Genomic DNA, 16693 nt, shown 5'->3' with positions numbered 1-16693 from the left:
TCCTATGTTCTTTAGAAGTAATTAGGAGTTCCCAAATGCTAACATTCGCCTTAGATTGGCGAAGTTGTTTGACCTATGGATCTTCCACCTCAAGTGGAGGTGGTATTGTATTTTGCATTTGACCTTGAGTTTGATTTTGTGTGTTCAAAGATCCATTTGGTGGTGGTGCTTGGTAAACTTGCCCAGAACTAGTTAGATGATCTATCTTGTTTGGATTAGTTGTAGGATTCATAAACCAACTTTCTTCTAGAGGCTTTGAGCGTGCCACCATTTCAAGATGTTCCATGAGTTGAGCTTGATGCCATTGTTCATCCAAGGAGAGATTTGATAAGTCTTGTGATTTCCCTAAGATATTATCCCAATCAAGCGCTCTATTTGTTTCATTTTGTAAACAAGATGGAGGTGGGACGGTGGCATACTTAGAGACATATAAGTCTTGAAAGTCGTCGTCCCATAGTCCACATACTTCATTAGTTGCCCCTATGAGTATTGTGGATAGAGGTTCTCCTATAGGTGTGATATAGTTCTAAGGATTGAACATATCACTTCCCATATGGTCCTCATTGATGTGAAACACCCCTAAGGGAGATGCATTATTATTAGGTTTAGGCATGGGAATTCTCCCATCGTCTACCAAATCTTGTATTTTATGCTTTAAGACAAAGCAACGTTCAGTATCGTGTCCTTGCCTCTATGATAAGCGCAATAAGCATTACCATCCTAATTAGCAAATCTTCTTTCTAGTGGAGTGGGTGGTGTTGGTCCTGTTGGTGCAAGTAAACCTTTTTCATTTAATTTCTCTAGAAATTCTTTATAGCTCACAGGAAATGGAGTAAATTTTATTTCTCTTGTCCATCTTTTCCTAGGATCATTATATTGATTCGTGTTATTGTATTGCGTGGTGGTCGCAAATACATCAATAAATGATGATGTGTTATCATTCCCCTTCTTGTAGTTATTTTTAGGTTGTTGATGATGATGGGGTTTATTTGCTTTATCTTTAGCAAGATCATCTTCTATCTTAGTAGCCATGGAATAGACCTTTTGAAAAGTGTCTAAACCAAGGTAACGTAGATGTTTGTTGTACTTTTCATGACAGTTGTCAATGAACTTTTGTACTAATTCGAGTTTGGGTGGCCTTTGGGCAAGGTGGGCCGCCTTTTCTCGCCATCTACCATAAAAAGCAAGGAAACCTTCATCGTCGCCTTGCTTTAGCATTTCTAGTTCACGTAGAGTGGATTTGAACTCTACATTACTCTCATATTAGGTAATGAAAGCCGAGACTACATCTTCCCATGTTGCCTTGAATTTTGGTTCTAGCCCATAGTACCACTCTCTTGCGGTTGGGTCTAGAGATAAAGGGAAATTCAAAGCATAAAGCTTATGATCAACTCCCTTTAATGCCATGGTACCAGTAAAACACATTAAATGATTTTGTGGATTATTGGTCACCTTAAATATTGGCAAGTCCGTAGCTATGAACTTTTCTGGTAAAGCAAGTCCTGTGGGAGGAGCAAACTTTTCTGCATCGAAGTACTTGTTCCCCATTGTAGAACAAAGAACTAGTTTCTCCAACGACATTTCTTTGATGGATAATTGTTCCATCTTTTCTTGTAAGGCTAAGGCTTCAGCATTTTTCTTATTAGCCTTTTCAATTATCTTAATTCTTTTCTCCTCGGCTTCTTAAGCCTTTTCCTCTCTCAAACGAAGAATCTCCTCTTGAAGTTCTTCAATGGTTGACATTGTTGTTGGACTAGGACTAGATGTCGAAGAAAAATGGTTTGAAAGGGATTGATCTTTGGATGGTAAACATAGAAGGCGAGTGCCCGGGAGTCTTCTTTCCCAAGATTGGAAATCGGCCCTAAAAGAAGTACGAAAGAATAAGTAAACCGATACGCTTGTTTAGAAGGGGAAGAAAGAAAAAGAAAATGACGCAAGATATATTCGAACGGATAACATCGCCCTGAACAATTCTTGAATAAAGATACCGTTTTGAAGAGTCAATTTGTTTTTTCAAAAATCAAAATTGATTCGTACAGTGGGCGCGAGCAAGTGATTCAGTTGCGTGCGAATGTCGCAGCAACGAAATGACTTGCGCTAGGAGGGGTCGCGCAACTCAATGAGTTGCGCACGGCACCTGCTCGTATGATTTTTTTTTTATTCGAGCGCTTTTTTTGTTTTCCCTTTTTTTTGCATTGTTCTTTTTGTTTTTTTTTTTATGTTACCCTTCGAATATGACTCTAAATCACGAAAATACGACTTCGTAATTGGGGACCTAGAGCAAACTAAAAGGAAAAAAAATGAAGACTATCCTAACACGTTGCATATAGTCACATAATCACATAAGCATGCCACAAGTCAAGATTCACGTATTGCCATTCTAAGGTCGAAAAAGGCTTGGGTGTCCAAGGTACCATATCATAAGAAACGACGCACAAATCAATCACTCAACGAGTAGAACTATGACATCGTCCTCCCAACATTTTGTTGGCGATATGGGTGGGATGATTGTTATTGATTTCAAGATAGAAGCCTAGTGTTGGCAACCCCTAGTCAATGAGCCAATCCCCAATGTTTAAGTGTGCTATACTTATGCATGATGCAATGTTGCTCGTTTGGTTTTTACTTTTGTGCAAAAGGAAGATATTATGCGTTCAAGTCTCGCTCTCTAACTAGAGATTATCCAAGTTAGTTCTCGTAACAACCCATAGGCAACCTGGTGTTGGAAACCTTAGACCATAACTACGAACTAATCATGTAACCTCTAAGTCCCCAGTGGAGTCGCCGCTGTACGGAGGGTGATCCCATCGTAAGGGGTACTCTCCTTAAATGCCCATAGCCCTTTAAAGCCTAGGACTTTACACTTGTAAGGTTGTATTAGGATTTGAACTCCTTGCTGTTTGGGGGACCTTGAATTAGAAATGATTCTATCATACACGCTTTTTTGTAAGGAACAAGTAGGATTTGCCAATGAGTTTTAGGAAAACCTATAAACCTCGTTCATACCTTTCTCCCAAGTAGAGTTCAAGGGATATTTAGCATGAATCATAAGTTTACCCATGCCCAAATTGGTTTACATAAACCAGAAATGAGTTCGGGAGCGAGGGTACTAAGATAACGTTCCCTTTAGAGGGGAATCGCGATCCTAGCCCTAGTGCGGCCTCTACTATCTCTTCCTTTTACACAATTTCATCACCAAACAATATACGCAACGTGATACCTAAAACTATGTTAATTGATTTTATTTACACACATCAATTCACGTAGGAATTACATCGTAAGGTCGTTATTCATATTTAATTTAATTCGTGAAAAGAACAAGAAAATAAACAATATTCGCCTTGTCTTAAGTGATCAACCAACAATTATTTTATTCAATTCTAATCTTTATTTAACGAAAGATGCTATATGGAATTGATTAATTAATTATTTTAAAGGTGATCAAACAACACTAATTAATTAATTAAGGTTCTTTTAAACAAGAAAATAAACGTGATTTAACTAAGTGCTCGGGAATTTACCACTTCTCTTTGCTAGATCTCCGTTTAGAACACTTATGGATTCCTTCTTGTTAGGGAACCTCCACTATAGTAACAAAGTATCAAAAGGGGTGAGTGTTTAGGACAAGAGGGTTAGGAAGCACAAGTTCACAAGTATTCTGCCAGCGTTTTATGTTATTTTCTGTCTGTTTAAGCCTCGGATTAGGGTCTTATTTATAGGGAATAATAAGGTTTAGGGTTAAGAGCATTCTGCCGCAGCAGGTATCGCGCGCAACTAGATGAGTTGCGCGCGGCTATCGCGCGCAAGTGAATAAGTCGCGCGCGGAATACGCGAGCAACTATTTATCTTGCGCGTAGCTCTATGGTATGATTCGATTTTCCAATATTTTGATATTCTGAATCTTTCGAGAGCGCACCTCCGGAAGTTACGCGGAGTGTTGCGCGCAACTAAAGACGTTGCGCGCGACACCTGAGCGCGACTTTGTGAGATGCGCGCGACATTTTAACCTAGACGCTCCTAAATCCGTCATTATTGGGTTTTAAGCACGGGCTTAAGCCCTAATATGATCGGGTTTAGTTAATTGGACCTTGTATTGACCTTGTTCTTTTATTCGGGCTGGTCTTTTGTATTTTGTGGCTTAACCAGTTATCCATAAGTATTCTTCACTTTGATCCAACACGAAGATGGCTTTATTTATCATCAATGCACTTCCTGTCGGGACAGGAGGGCAAAAGTAGATGTCTACAGCAGTTCAAACCCCCTAATGGCAAGCGGTTTTGAACCGCATGGGCTTAGGGGGCTTGCCATTAGCCATTTAAATGACAAGCGATTCACAACCGCTTGCCATTACTAGAGAAAGGGCAGCGGTTTTGGCGCTAAACCGCTTCCCATTACAGGTATAAAAAATATTTTTTTTTTGTTATTTTCACATAAACTGATACACAAACCAAACATAAGTAAAAACATTAACATTTTTATTAATTATTTGTTGTAATATAACATTTATATAAAAAAAAATTAATACAAGTAATAAAATTAATACATCTAATACAAAAAATAAAATCAACTCTATTAAAAAAAAAAAAAAAACTATCATATTCCACAGTCCACCAGCCACGACCACCAACACCACCGGCCCACCACGACCCCCACGAGCAGCCACCACAACCACACACCACGAGCAACCACTACCACCACCACACACCACCACATAATTTATTTTTTAAAAAAATAAAGAAAATTAACCCAACCCGCCACCACCACCACACACCACCACATAAATTATTTTAAAAAAATAAAGAAAATTAACCCAACCGGCCACCACCAGCCACCACCACCACACACACCACACACCACCACATAATTTATTTAAAATAAATAAATAAAATTAACCCAACCCGCCACCACCAGGCACCACCACCACACACAACGAGCACCCAGCCAACCCACCCTACCCCTCACTTTCCTCTTTACCGATTACCCCACGCCACCCCCTTCCCTAATTTTCTATGCCGGAAACAGCCCCATCCACCAGAACCGTACCCCTACCCACTGTACCCGAACCCACCCACCACCTCACACCTCTAGCCTCCCTAACCCGAACCCACCTTTAAGTAAAAATAGGAAGATACCTTGAAATAATCCACCAAAACCCTAATTTGGCTAGAAATTATGGTTTAAAAGGTCAAAATTGACCATGAAAACTCTAGAGGACCTAAAAAACCTGAAAACCCATACACATGCTTGATTTTGGGAGTTTTGGTTCGTTTGTCTTGCTCGATTTTGCTCGGTGGTTGTCGATTGTCGCGCAGCCGGTGGTCGGTGATAAGAGGAGGGAGGGAAAGAAGGGGTGCTTGAGATGAAAGAGAAGAATATGGTGGGTGGGTAGGAAAATTAATGGAGGGGAGAGGGGAGAGAGGACAATGGAGAGATGATAGAGGAGAGAGGCGCGAGAGAGCTAGAGGAGAAAGAGCGTGAAAATGTGAAATAAAAGGATGAAGGAGGGAGGAGTTTTAAGGATTTTAAGTAATGGCCAGCGATTTGGGATTGAATCGCTTGCCAATATAACAAATGGCAAGCGGTTCAACCCCAAGCCGCTTGTCATTATATAGATTGGTAAGCGGTTCGCGCTAAAACCGCTTGCCAATTAATATTAGAGGTTTTTTTGTATAAATTGGGTATATTGGCAAGCGGATTTTTAAAACCGCTTTCCATTTGGGGCTTCCCTTTACGTTTATTCTACTAGTTTGGGTGACAAGTGTCTGTGAAGAAACATGCAAACTTATTTATTTGAAGCAACATTAATGAAGAAACAAATTGTTATTGCTAACTTATGTATACTTGTATTTATTGTTATGTTTGAAGCCCTTTGGGGTGGCCAAGCCCCTTGGGGGGGGCGATATATGTTTGGTGCCCCTTCAGGCTAATGAGCCCCTTGGATGGGCGATAATGTGCCTGACGCCCCTTAGGCCTAATGCGCCCCTTTGATGGGTCATGATGTGTCTCACGCCCCTTAGGGCTAATGAGCCCCTTAAATGGGCGATGATGTGTCTAACGCCCCTTAGGGATAATGAGCCCCTTGGATGGGCGTTGATGTATCTCACACCCCTTAGGGCTATTGAGCCCCTTGGATGGGAGATGATGTGTTTGACACCCCTTAGGGTTAATGAGCCCCTTCTAGATAAGCGATCATGGAAAACTTTGATGCATTCGGCCCACCGAAATTGCGAAAAAAGGCCTCTATCATGGAGAAAATTCAATTTTTCTAATTACGGTCTCATTTTTAGGCATGTCTTGGAACGGTACGTGCTCGGATCACCCTATAATGAGCCCCTAGGATGGGCAATGATATAATTGACGCTTTCTTAGAGCCTCCTGGGTGACAAGTGTCTGTGAAGAAACTGTATAGGATAGCTCCCGCTGAAATATCGCCCAGCTCCCCAGGGTGCTCACTCATTGCCGAGAGAACAACTGCAAGGGGCTCACTAGCTGAATGGAGTCAGCCCGCAGAGCTGACTAGGCCAAACTCTCCACAAAGGAGATCGTACACCTATAAATAGAGGGCAAAGTACAACGGAAAGTTGGTTAGACACACAAGTTATTTTACTCTCTGCATCTCTCAAAGTATACATTCTCTCTCTAAACACTCTCTAACTTAAGCATCGGAGGGGGGTTCCTCGAGCCAACCCCGAGGGCTGTTTACGTGTGTTGCCTTGTGTAGGTTGTCGAAGGGGACCAGCTCACCCCATAGAGCCCTTGGATCCACAATTGGAACAATTGGCACTAGAAGGAGAGGGAGGATCATCTAACCTGAGGTTCACCAACTGAGTTAGGGACTAGTTGACAAACCACCATGATCGGGGAGGAAACTTTACAAATACCCATACCAAAGTCAATGACGCCAACCAGACACCACCAGCAACTATCAATCCCAAAGGATCCACCGAGAAACCCAAGTCCACCATCTCGCAAAAATTCAACCACATTAGGTCGACATCTATTGCAGCTAAAGCAATGTCGAAACTAGTCGATCTGATAGGATCTAGTTCTGTCTTCAAATACGATATGCCATTAACAGGCGCGAAAAATGAACCCATTGTTTCAGCACCCATAACCCAAAAACCGCAGCCCGTAAACATGTCAACCATCCTACAAAACCTTTCTAATTGTAGTAAGGAGCAGTTAGCAGCGATGATATCAGTTCTTGTCAACTTTGGTAAGGGAGCGAGCTCGTCACCAGTAGTAGCAGCTATAGAACCAGCGGTAAAGAAGCCAGCACCGACAACCCTCACCCCCGAGCAGAAGGAGCTCGTCCTACTAGGAAGAAGGTGTTGGAGTTGGAAGCTTGTAATCTGAACCGAGAATGGAGCGTGGAGCAAATAGTTTAGACTAAGGGAAGCCTAGAGAGGCGAGTCGCCCACAGCAGGTCACCTGCCGCGGAGCGGGGACCGAGCCCGGATAGAAAGAAGCGAACACAGATCAAAGTTATTCCAGATGATTCCCCATTTTGTCGGGAGATTCAAGAGGAACAGATGGAGAAGATAAAGATGCTAAGCTACAGAAACAACAGAACTACAACGCCTAAGAGCCATATATCGGCTTTTTAGAATCACATGGTGCTCTATACCATGACGGATTCAGTCTGGTGCAAAGCCTTCCCACCGACCCTTGAGGGGCTGGCAACGGAGTGGCATGGGGATATTCGAAAAGGTTCTGTATACTCATATAATCAGCTGAAAAGGATGTTCATGGTGCATTTTATAACCCTGGTAGACCGAACTAAGATGACAAATGAGCTGATGTCACTAGTTCAGAGGAAGGATGAACCCTTGAGGGAGTTTATCACCAGATTCAACAAGGAGGAAACAACCATCCCAAATATGAGACAGGAGGTAGCGCTGTTGGCGATGAAGAGCGGTTTGCTACTAGGATCACCGTTTAGAGCGTACATGGGACGTAAGAGCCTCAAAATGCTAGTTGAAGCGCTAGGTAAAGCGCACGAGTTCATCAAGGCAGACGAGACAGACAGGGCGATGCTGAGCAGGAAGGCACCAAACGACTCAGTGAAGCGGGCAAAAGTCACCCGGGCAAAAAACGCAGCCTAGGCGGATCTGCCTAGCAGAGCTGAACAAGGTCGCAGAGAGGGCGGATCGAGCTGTCGGGGTGAGAAGGTCAGATCCAAAGAGAGGAGGAAGACCTAGAAGGTTCGACCAGTATACCCCACTCACTCACTCAAGGTCTCCCTTCTTCAGTGTGAACAAAGCTGATGATAAGTGGCAGAGACCCTCGAAGATGGTCAATAGGAACCGTGATCCCAGCAACTGGTGTGACTTCCATATGGATCTTGGCCACACAATTGATGAATGCACGCATCTAAAAGATAACATAAAAGACCTATTTAGGAGGGGGTACCTGTAGACACCCATTCGTGTCTCCCCAAAACCAAACCCAGTGATGAGTGCCTTTCACGTCGAATCATAATCGAATGAAACAAAAGTGTGGAAAGGTCTAGTGTTGCGGAAAGTTTTATTTCTTTTCTTTTCTCTTCTCCCTGTTTTTGAAAACTTTATTTTAAGAAAACAGCCAATCCAGTTTGGTTGGTCCATGATATGGGTCCAATAGTGGTGTAGTTGGATGGGGCTTGCAAAGACCTTTCCAACGATATATTATAAGCCCAATTCCGATGAATATTGAGGAAGTTATGGCCAATTTACTAAAATGGGCCCGGTTTGAGCTTTAAGTACGGCCCAATGATCTAGGGGAGGGCCTAGTATGATTTATCATTCCTAATGTAATTAGGAATGGTTTTGGTCTTCTAGAACATTCTAGAAGGTTTTATCATTCTTAATTCAATTAGGATTCTTCAGAGTTTTAATTAGATCAAATAACATTTTCGACTGAAATTATATTATTTTATCTTCCAGTACGGGAAATTTATCAGAATTTAAAAAACGCGTTGAAATCCAAATTGGCGTCCAACCCCAGGCCTTGGCGCCTGGAATCAGGATTGGCGCCAGACGCCAGCATTGGCGCCTGGCACTAGCCACTGGTCCTGGCGCCAATGAGCCAGGGCTGGCGCCAAGGTGTTTTTGTGGTCTTCAGACTCTGTTTTGATAAATTATCTTTTTTAGATGATTTTCTCTATAAATATCGTATCAAAAACTCCGTTTTCATGCACGGATTGTCCATATTCATTCATCTACAATTATCATTCATCAATTTTCAATAACATTCATGCATTCTTTCTTCTTGCTTTTTAATACAAAATTCCGCATTCGCAAGATCTAGAAACACCTAGCCATATTCGAAGTTGCCTTCGCCCTAGACGTGAAAGGTTTTAATTTCTGAGGGTTTGGTCCCAAATCTCTCTTTCAATTATTTAATTTAATTGCTTTGATTATTATTTTTCCTTGAAGTTACTAACGTGTGTATTTTGTAATTAGAAAGAGGTACGAGGCATCCAAGTAAGTACTTTAAGGGATTTTATTGATTAATTGATATTATGATGTAGATATCATGTTTAGATTGTTATTATGGTTCCTAGTATCATGTCTAGGTTAATTTTAATATCAAATATGATTGCTATGATGCTTTTTATTCTCTTCCTAATATTTATGATTGTTAGTATCATGTTAGGGATAAAGCGATGATTTTTATTGTTTAGTGACATTCTAGGGTTTGTTATTAATCTTGTTAGTATCATGCCTAGGATCTTGCTATGCTTTAACATGATTATGATGATTATGATTATGATTAATATTATCATTCATGATGTTGATTATTTATTTATTATGTTGCTTGATGATTTATATTGTTATTGCTTGATCACCTTTATTGCATGTTTAAAGGGAATTGGTACTTGCAACCACGCTTAATAAGATAATTAATAATCTTGTTTAGGGTTAATTGTGATTACATTTCAAGTGATCGCCAATAATAGTTTATTTGTGCATTAAATTCAACCAACATAGATTAAACAGGTTTAGGGTTAATCCTATTGATTGTATGTTAGTCAGAAAGCGCACATGAATACGATCAGAATAAAGTAGAGGCCTATTATTAGGGCAGGTTCAATCTCTTTTAGGTTGGATTTGTACCTTCATCCCCGAACCCTTATTTGGTTCATGACCTTATGGAGTTGACGATCTCTTGGATCGTTAAGGGGTGTAACCTTCACCTCGTGAATGGTTTACAAGTTCCTTAAAAACTTGTTGGCGACTCTTTTGCTCTATCTTCTTCCCTTTTGGACGCCACCGTACTTTAGTGTATGATCACAGTGGGGTTCAAGCTAGTGGGATTTTTAAAGGCTTGAAACTATTCCCTACAGTACCTGAATCAGTTCAAGCAGCATTCTAATCTCCCCAAAAGAAGGGATGAGGATAGAACAGGTCGTGACCGCAGAGGAGGTCACAGGGGTCCCGCTGAGGATAGAGACAAAAATAGCAAGCTAGAGGGCAAGGTGTATGTGATCAGTGGAGGACCAGTACATGGGGGAACAGTGAACAAGGCACGGGCGGACCTGCGGGCAATGATACATCAGATAAACTATAATGAGGAGCGCAGGTGGCCACCTCTTCCCCCGCAGCCGCGAGCCACATTTGATGAGTATGATCTAGAGGGCATAATCTATCCTCATGATGATCCTCTGGTGGTGACGATGAGAATAGCAAATTGGGAAGTGGACCGAATACTGATAAACGATGGCAGCTCAGCCAACATCATATACATCAGCGCATTCAAAGAACTGAAGTTTGACAGGAAAGATCCAAAAAGGGTGAGTTATGAAGTCACCGGGTTTAATGGGTCTGGATTGACCCTAGAGGGCATAATCGAGCTCTCAGTCTGAGTAAGCGAAAGGTCAAAAAGGAGCAATGTTCGAGCAGACTTCATGGTGATAGACTCTCCTTCGCCTTACAATGTGATCATGGGAAGGCCGCTCATCCACAAGATCGGCGGAGTAGTTTCCACTTATCATCTTGCATTGGCCTACACAAGTAATGAAGGGCGGTCGGCAAAGCTTTGCGGAAGCTTAAAGACGGCTCAACAATGTTACATAACTGCTCTAAAGCAGCCTGCTAGGACCAAACAGCAGTCAGTCTCAGAGCAAAGGCCCATTAAGCAACCTGAGAAAAAGTACAGAAAGAGGAAGCGCAAAGAATATCACAGGGAGAAGAAGAAACAAAAGCTGGCCATGGAAAAATTTAAGCCTGCAAAGGAGGAAATGGCTGGGCCACTTCCCAGCGGGGAGCACGTTACAATCGAGCTCACAGAAGGTGATCCTTCAAGAATAGTGAAAATTTGAAAGGATATTGATCCAGGATTAGGGGTACACCTCATAGAGCTGCTGAGAAAGAACAAGGACATCTTTGCATTCTCAACAGATGAGATGCCCGGAATGGACCCTACAGTCATGGTCCACAGGCTAAATGTGAAAAAAGATATTAAGCTAGTAAGACAGAAGAAACGAAGCTTCTGCACGGAGAAAAATCAGACAATCCAGGAAGAAGTGGAAAAACTCCTAGAAGCTGGATTCATCGAGCCTTGTGATTACCAGGATTGGCTAGCCAACGTGGTCATGGTGAAGAAGGCAAATGGCCAGTGGAGAATGTGTGTTGATTTCACAGATCTCAACAAAGCCTGCCCAAAAGACTGCTACCCACTGCCGCGAATCGATCAGCTGGTAGATTAAACTAGCGGGCATGCCTTGCTAAGCTTCATGGATGCCTTCTCAGGGTACCATCAGATCAGCTTGCACAACCCAGACAAGCAAAAAACCGCATGCATCACCAAGGGGGGGAGTGTACAATTACATAGCTTTGATATTCGGGTTGAAGAATGGTGGAGCAACTTTTCAAAAGACAATGGATAGAGTAATCATGCACCAGAAGGGCATGTTGAGGTATACGTGGACTACTCAATTATCAAGAGCGTCACACAGGTAGGACATATCATGGATTTGGAGGAAACATTTACCACCTTGAACAAGTATAACATCAAACTCAACCCGAAGAAATGTGTCTTCAAGGTGAGCTCAGGAAAATTCGTAGGCTTCATGATCAGCAAGAGATGAATAGACGCAAATCCGGAGAAGGTTGAAGCAGACCTAAGCTTACGTGAGCCTAAGTGCATTAAAGACATCATGCGGCTGGCAGGAAGAATGGCCGCACTAACTAGGTTCATCAGCAAGTCAGCCGACAAAGCCTTACCGTTCTACCAGCTACTGAAAGGGAACAGGGAATTTAAGTGGGGAGCCGCAGAAAAAGAAGCCTTTGGAGACATTAAGGAGCATCTGACTAAGCTCCCCACTATTATCAGCCTAGAGGTGAAGGAAAAACTACAGTTGTATATTTCTGCATCAATTCAGACAATTGCAGCCGTTCTCCTGGTAAAAAGATAAAAGCAGAAAGGCCAATATACTTTGTGAGCCATGTGCTGACTGAGGCCAAGCAAAGGTATCCGTTGGTGGAGAAGTTGGCTTTTGCAGTGGTAATAACAACAAGGAAGTTGAAGCCATATTTTGACGTGCACATAATACAAATCGTCACAAATCACCCACTAGAGAAAGCGTTACAAAAAATGGACGCGTCAGGCAGACTCTTGAAGTGGGCTATTAAGCTCTCCGTGTATGAGTTCGAGGTCAAACCTAGGGCAGCTATCAAAGCACAAGCCCTAGCAGACTTCATTGTGGAAGCCTCGTACGAGGAGAAAGAAGATGATACTAGAATCTGGAAGGTGGATGTAGATGGATCGTCAACCCAAACAGGGAGCGGAGCAGGGACCATAATGACATCCTTAGAGGGAAATTTATTTGAGTATGCCATAAAGTTCAAATTCAAGGCGTCAAACAATGAAGCAGAGTACGAGGCATCTTTGGCAGGCCTGCGTATGAGTATCGCAGCCGGAGCCAAGAAAGTTCGTCTGCAGACTGACTCTCAGCTTATCGCCAGTCAGTTCAAGGGGGAGTATGAGATTAGGGAATCCACAATGTTGAAGTATGTGACCAAAGTGAAGGAGCTAGTCGCTCAGCTAGTTCACTTCAAGATAGACTTGGTCCCCAGAGCAGAAAATTCCCAGGCCGACGCATTATCGAAGTTAGCTAGCTCCACCCTGTAGAGCCTAACGAGGACAGTGATGGTGGAAATCCTGGAGGAAAGCATCATCGCTGAAAAAGAGCAGGTGAACTACATTGGACAGCAATGAGCTTGGTTCAGAGACATAGTGGCATACAAAGCTCATGGCTCGCTGCCTGACGATGAAGTACAAGATAATAAAGTGAAGAAAGATGATAACTGGTACGTGGTGATGAATGGAGAGCTCAATAAGAAGGGCTTCTCAAAGCCACTGCTAAGGTGTATTCCGGAGTAGGAGCAGGAGGGAGTTTCATGGAAGAAGCACACTCAGGAATACGTGCCAACCACATTGGTGGAAAAGCATTGGGAATATAAGTTCTCAGAAGGGGTGCATACTGGCCAACTCTGGCTTAAGACGCACTAGCATCTGTGAAAAAGTGCGACAAGTGTCAAAAATACTCCTTAGTCATAAACCAGTCGGCAAATGTTCTTACCCCAATCCTCAGCCCAATCCCGTTTGCTTACTAGGGAATGGACATATTAGGACCCTTCACCACTGGGTCAGCGGGTAGGAAGTACCTCATAGTGGCAGTGTACTATTTTACCAAGTGGATAGAGGTCGAGCCCACAAAGTATATAAAGGCAACCCAAGTGAAGACGTTCATATGGAAAAACATCATCACAAGGTTCGGGGTGCCACAATGCATTGTCTTTGACCACGGATGCCAATTTGACTGCGACACAATCAAGGATTACCTGGAGGACATGGGCACCAAATATGCAAGTTCCTAAGTCTGTCACCCGCTGAGTAACGGCCAAGATGAAGCAGCAAACAAGTTGATCTTAACAGCCCTACAGAGGAAGCTGGAGGAACACAAAGGCCTATGGGCCGACCTAGTCCCAGAGGTGTTATGGGCAATTAGAACCACTGAAAAAGAATCCACTGGTAAAAACCCTTTCACTCTAGCCTACGGGGCTGATGCAGTTGTCCTAGTGGAAGTACAAATTCCCAGCCTGATGAAACAACAATATGAGCCACAAGCAAATGAAAAGCTCATGCTAGAAGAGCTAGACTTCCTGCCGGAAGTAAGGCTACAAGCAGCCGTCAAGCTGGCAGCCCAGAAGAGCAGGATTTCCAAAGCTTTCAACAAAAGAGTCAAGCACCGGGAGCTCCTGCCTAGAGACTTGGTCCTTAGAAGGACAACAGTAGTGGGAAGAGGAAACCAACATGGAAAGTTGTTAGCAAATTGGGAAGGCCCCTTCATCATCCATGAGCAGGTAGGACCTAGTGCATTCCTCCTCGCAGATCAAGAAGGTTAGGTCTTAAGGAATAGTTTCAATGCTGATGTGTTAAAGGAATATTTTGTTTGAGAAAGTAAGAAATTAAGTAAAACTGGGGATAATTGTTTCAATTTTGCAAAGAACTCTGTTTAGTTCATGTTATGTTAATTAAGGTATTAAAGCCATTTTAATTCAATGAAATACAAGCCTCTACGTGAGGAGTATATTGCGTAAATTTGTTTAAATATATCATGCTTTAGCATCATATACTAACATGCAAAAAAAAAAAAAAAAGAAAGAAAGAAAGCATGCAAGTGATGAAGGCAGAAAGCACCTTAGTAGGAAGCAGCGAGAAGGACGCTAGAGGGGGAGGCCTGGCACGTTCAACTTGAGTAGGAGAGGGCAGTGAAAGCAAAGAAGGATGAGCTGTGCAGGCAACACTATGGTTCTCTTAGTCCTACCCAGCTCACCTCTTTGAGGGGGAGAGGAGGAGGAGATAGACATATGATAAACCCTTACGAAGAGAAGTAAGAGGCACAAAACAAAAAGTCACAGCATAAATAAGCTGAACGACACAGAACAACAAGTCACAACATAAATAAATTGAATGACACAGAACAACCAGTCACAGCATAAATAAGCTGAATGACACAGAATAACAAGTCACAACATAAACAAGCTGAATGACACGAACAAACAGCTGAAAGTTGGTTAACGCAAGTAAATCTCAACAAAGCAGACTGAACAAATGGTGCCAAACAGTTAATAATAGGATAAACCAGTCAATATGCAAGCAAGTCTTTACAAGAATCAAGCAGAATACATTGAGCATAAAAACTCAGTACAAAAAAGGAAGAGAGAGCAAAGCTCATCGAAACCCCAGCTAAATATAGAAGAGAGCAAGAAAGTAAGAAAGCCCTCAGCAGCCAAATCAAGAAAACAAGGAGGCGCAACCTACGAGGCTTCACTAAACGCAACGAAAAGGCTGCTGTGCTAAGGTCTAGGAACTACTACACCTTGGCTCAGTAGCAGGTTCAAACGCGCACACAAACCACAAAGCAAATAGTGGACGAAATAGCAGAAAAACCATTAAGCACATATAACACAAAGTTGAACCCCTGCCCACCAGGACATGGTAAACATCCAGCAAGTTAGTTACAGTATATGCAAAACTGAGCCCTCATCCACCAAGCCCAGAATGTGTTGAAACAAGCCTGCTGCTCCATACCTTCACCATACAAGTTGCTCACATAGCGGGCTGCAGCCTCCCATCCACCATCATGGAGATCATCCAATAACTTAGCTAAAGTAAGGGAGAGCGCGAAGGCCTTAAGTGCCTCCTTCGTAGCAGTTTCCAGCTCGATTATATGCCTAGATCGCATATCGGCAATCTCTGCTTCCAACGTCTGAACCCTGGCCTAAAAGGTTTTCAGCTGCTCCTTGCAGCTCGCCAGCTTGGTCTGGGTGAGCTAAAATTCTCCCAGTTGGAGCTGCAGGGAATCTGCCCTCTCCCTTAGAGGAGTCACCTCACTGACCATGGCATCCCTCTCAGCACGAGCCTGCTGAACCTCCGAATTCTTCTGGGAAAGAATCAGGCCCTGATTCTGATACTCCTTCTCCACTGAAAGCAAGGCATTGAACAAGTCTCCAACAGACTTGACAAGCTACAGAAAAGGCAAAGAAAAAAAAGAGTAAGTAAGAATAGGAATCAATTAAAGAGAAAAATACGACAAGGCGTTAACAAAAGAATAAGAAAAAGAAGGAAGAAAAACCAGAATCAGAGAAGAGAAGACTAAAAGCAAGATTTAACCTTCTACAAGTCATGACAAGCCATAGCCGCGGGGAGACTGACTGAGTTGCGCGTAGAAACCGCAAGAAGACGAACTCCCTGAGTAAGACAATACCCCAAGGTACCGCCCTTCTAGGGGTCGTCCATGAACAAGGATTCATCAGTCCTCACATTCATCTCAGGTCGAAAGGGAGCATTCTCATCTCTAGTAGGGCACAGTAAGGGGCAAAGGTGGAAATTAATGGGGGCCTAAAAAAATTCAATGGGCCCAGTAGGGCGGAAGGTACCCCAAGCAGAGATTGAGGTAGCAGACAGCGAGTTCTCAAAAGCATCACTCAAGAATTGGTGAACGCAATGATTAAGTTCACTAGAATTCTGAGTATCTACCCCTTTGTCAGCATTCCCACCAGGTAGCCCAGTGTTAGTAGAGTGAGAAGCAAAGGGATCAAGGCCAGAGGAGGTGCAAGCCTTTTTCGCAACAGGCTCATCCTCAGCGAGGGAAGAGGTCACAGGATCATCCTCCAAGTCAATAACTGGCTGATCTTGCTTATAA

The 16693-nt window shown here is 42.9% G+C and overlaps 2 protein-coding genes across 2 annotated transcripts; both read left to right on the top strand.

The window, feature by feature from the left end:
• The first annotated feature begins 7628 nt into the window (after nucleotides 1-7628).
• Nucleotides 7629-10846, top strand: LOC145636935 (uncharacterized). The gene is made up of 2 exons (XM_081688468.1): nucleotides 7629-8072; nucleotides 10328-10846. The coding sequence occupies exons 1-2, from the start codon at nucleotides 7629-7631 to the stop codon at nucleotides 10844-10846; spliced, it is 963 nt and encodes a 320-aa protein (XP_081544594.1).
• Nucleotides 10847-13131: 2285 nt separating this feature from the next.
• Nucleotides 13132-14390, top strand: LOC145636934 (uncharacterized). The gene is made up of 2 exons (XM_081688467.1): nucleotides 13132-13176; nucleotides 13929-14390. Exons 1-2 carry the CDS (start codon nucleotides 13132-13134, stop codon nucleotides 14388-14390), a joined length of 507 nt encoding a protein of 168 aa, XP_081544593.1.
• Nucleotides 14391-16693: the final 2303 nt, after the last annotated feature.

The sequence above is a fragment of the Chenopodium album genome, chromosome 6 (genome assembly GCF_948465745.1).
Source record: "Chenopodium album chromosome 6, dcCheAlbu1.1, whole genome shotgun sequence".
NCBI lineage: Eukaryota > Viridiplantae > Streptophyta > Magnoliopsida > Caryophyllales > Amaranthaceae > Chenopodium > Chenopodium album.
The sequence above is the reverse complement of the archived record's forward strand: the minus strand, read 5'-3'. Positions and strand labels throughout refer to the sequence as shown.